Source organism: Volvox carteri (genome assembly GCF_000143455.1).
Source record: "Volvox carteri f. nagariensis unplaced genomic scaffold VOLCAscaffold_28, whole genome shotgun sequence".
Lineage (NCBI taxonomy): Eukaryota > Viridiplantae > Chlorophyta > Chlorophyceae > Chlamydomonadales > Volvocaceae > Volvox > Volvox carteri.
In genome coordinates this window covers 849,116-851,990 of record NW_003307571.1, presented here as the reverse complement: position 1 = coordinate 851,990, position 2,875 = coordinate 849,116, and the positions used below count along the sequence as shown (strand labels likewise).

At 53.0% G+C, this 2,875-nt stretch overlaps 1 protein-coding gene across 1 annotated transcript in view; it reads left to right on the top strand.

The window, feature by feature from the left end:
* Positions 1–2,875, top strand: part of VOLCADRAFT_105416 (uncharacterized protein) — a gene marked incomplete at its 5' end in the record, with an annotated part of 18,253 nt that overhangs the window by 3,305 nt on the left and 12,073 nt on the right. The window contains one exon of the mRNA XM_002952233.1: positions 900–1,145. Coding sequence (XP_002952279.1) covers positions 900–1,145 — 246 coding nt within the window. The remainder of the gene's footprint in view (positions 1–899; positions 1,146–2,875) is intronic.

The following is a 2,875-nucleotide window of genomic DNA, read 5'->3' as shown; positions in this document are numbered from 1 at the left end:
CCTGGGCCCACTCTGCGTTGTTGTCACCTTGCATCCGCTCCGCCAGGAGTAGAGCGGCCTTGATTTCCGAAAGCTTCATGTCGCTTGGCGGCTTGGCAGCAAAAAGCGTCTGCTGCATTTGGAATTTCTTATGCAAACCACCCAAGATAGCCAGGGCGAATTGGCAGTCGTCGGTCTTCGAGCCTACTGCAACCATTTGCTCGCGCAGATCCTCTGCTTCCTCGAAGTAATCAACAACGGACTGGCCTGTCCGTTGCTTCAGGTTGCTAAATTTCTGCTTTATGAACAAAATGTTCGCTCCGATCTCAGACACGCATTCGGCGCGGATCGCATCCCACGCTGCGGCAGAGTCGGCTGCTTGATCGATCAGCCTGTGAAAACGGGGCACCGTATATTTCACCAGCTGCGATTTTGCCTTCATGGACTTGTCGGCGACGGCGCTCGGCAGGTCTGCTGCCTCGTCCCACAAGTCCTTGCCGGCCAAACAGTACTTCATGGCCGTCCGCCAGCGAAAATAGTTGGCGTAGCTATCTAATCGCTCTACATCATTATCCTTCCCCATACTTGTCCTATCTCTAAGCCAGAGAGTTGCTAAGCCAGCAAGTTCGGACACAGTACTTAAGCAAAACGCTCGCTCGCTTGCCGCGGCGGCGCGGGGCTCATAACCTGTTAAGATATAGGCGAGTGGAACTGTGTAGGTAAAGCCAACCTTAACCGTTACAGGTATCACAGAACAAGCTTTCAGTCAAAACATCATCTCCTTTATACCAAACATTCCATCTTATCTGTCGTACAGCCGTTAGTGTTCTGGCCGGAAGTCAACATACCCTCCTTGACGCCTGACCTTTCTGGCTGACCGGCGATCAACTCCATTTAACATCTTTCTTAACGATACGCAGGGACTCCGGCACGCGGCTTAAATTTGTCGTTATCGATAAAAATAGCGGGATAAATAGTCCTGAATTTGATGTCGACGGCTGCGCTTGGTACCAACCAAGGGACGATGGCAACCATGGCTGGGAACGCGAGGGCGCGATTCTCCTGCCAAAAAACATCAAGTCTCCAGGGGCTGTACTGATTCGCAAAGAACCTACCGAGAACCGCGCCTCCGCGCAGGATTACATTGCCTGCTTCGAACTCATCTGGTAGGAGCTTTCATTACTGTTGCTTGAAATCACCATTTTTCAGCCCTCCCCCTCTCGGTGCGTGCCCATCTGTGCTTTCCTGTACTTAGGATGACTGTTGCGCATCGTATAGCAATGTTTCCGTTTTGCTCTGTTTAAATTCAAGCCACCGTGCTCAACCACCATGTATGCAAGAGCATATGTCCTTACGAGAACGGGCCTGATCTGGCAACAACCTATATTTCCATTTCACCATCACCTCCAAATGACTGAAAGATGCACGTGCACCTGAATATGGCCGCCATGCTAAAAGATAATAACGGAGTGTAATAACACTCACTCGTTGCCTACAGATACATAGAGCACAAGACATGTACACACATACATACATGCATGCAAACATGCATACGGACATACATACATACACACGACCATTGCCCCCGGGAGATCCCGGTATCGAGACCTGCCAGGGTCGAAAATCCTTCTGATGGTGCAAGGTAAAGTGCCCATAGTTGATGGACGGTGGTGACCCGGGATAAAGTTGACCTGCGAGCCGACCAGGATTGGGCCATTGTCGATCAGATTCCGGTTGGATGCTGGTGGTGGGTGCGGAACCTGAGCGATCCACTGAGAAGTTGACTAGGGTGACTGGACGAGGGTGTCCTGAAATACCGGGGAAGGCAGGGGAATGGAGGCGGTCACGTCGTGCAGGGAAGAACCCTTTTCCTTCCCTAGTGCCGCTCCGAGGTTGTAGGGTGCTGGAGAGCCGGGGAGGTGGGGTCGCTCGGACAGGGGAGGGGGGAAATGGCGGTGAGAGCGCCAAAAGGATGTAGGTTTACTGGTGTTTGGGAGGTTGAGGTCTGGTGGTGGTAGCGGGGCTCGGATGAGGGGGAGATGTGGCCCGAGGAGGGCCATTCTATTTAGGCACGTCTTCTCTGTGGGACTGGGTTGCTTGGTGAGGGACGAGGGTGAGAGCGGTGCAGTACGAGACAGGGTGAATAGGCTTCTGGAGGACCAACCGTTCAGGTTAGTGGCGGTAAGGGGGAGGCGCCGTGCGGGTTACAATCCTCCCCCTGCGGTATTTTTGAGGGCCTAGGAGCTGTGTGTCGTGGCAACGCTAACGCTTTTGTGGTTTCGCCGGTCTATCCCGGGCCCCTGCAGTGGTGATCGGGCTTGTGCGTGGTCCCTTTTCTTTATATAGCTACTTCTCCCCTGGACCAGCCCAGGAAGGGACAGGTAGTGGAGGTCAGTTGTTTTAAGGTGGTTGCAAGACGTCTTGTGGTGTCGAGCTCTCTTAGCCTTTCTCTCTTGGAGGTTTTTTTTGTTGGCCTGTTAGTATATCAGGAACCCTCCCCTGCCGGGACTGCCCTAACCGAATTTTTGTTTGTTTGTTTTTCTCCCTTAGAATCCCGTTTTCGTTGGTGGTGTTTTGGGGGGTTGTTTCAGAGAGCCTTTGACTTTGCCCTAGCTGAGACTTGTGGACTTGCTCTAGCGGGACCTGAGAGCCCTTCGTGGTGTTTTCACTGCAGCGCCATCCCCGGATGGGGGGGCTGCGGAGTGGCTGCGTAGAGTGTTGGCAGTCTGAGTCGGGGTCGGGAGCACACAAGACTAACCGACCTGTGCTGTGTGCTCCCGACCCTTGCGCTGTGTTTCGGCTTCGGCCCCCGGCTCTCGCGGCCCACAGTGTAATCTAAGTCATACATACATACATACATACATACATACATACATACATACATACATACATACTT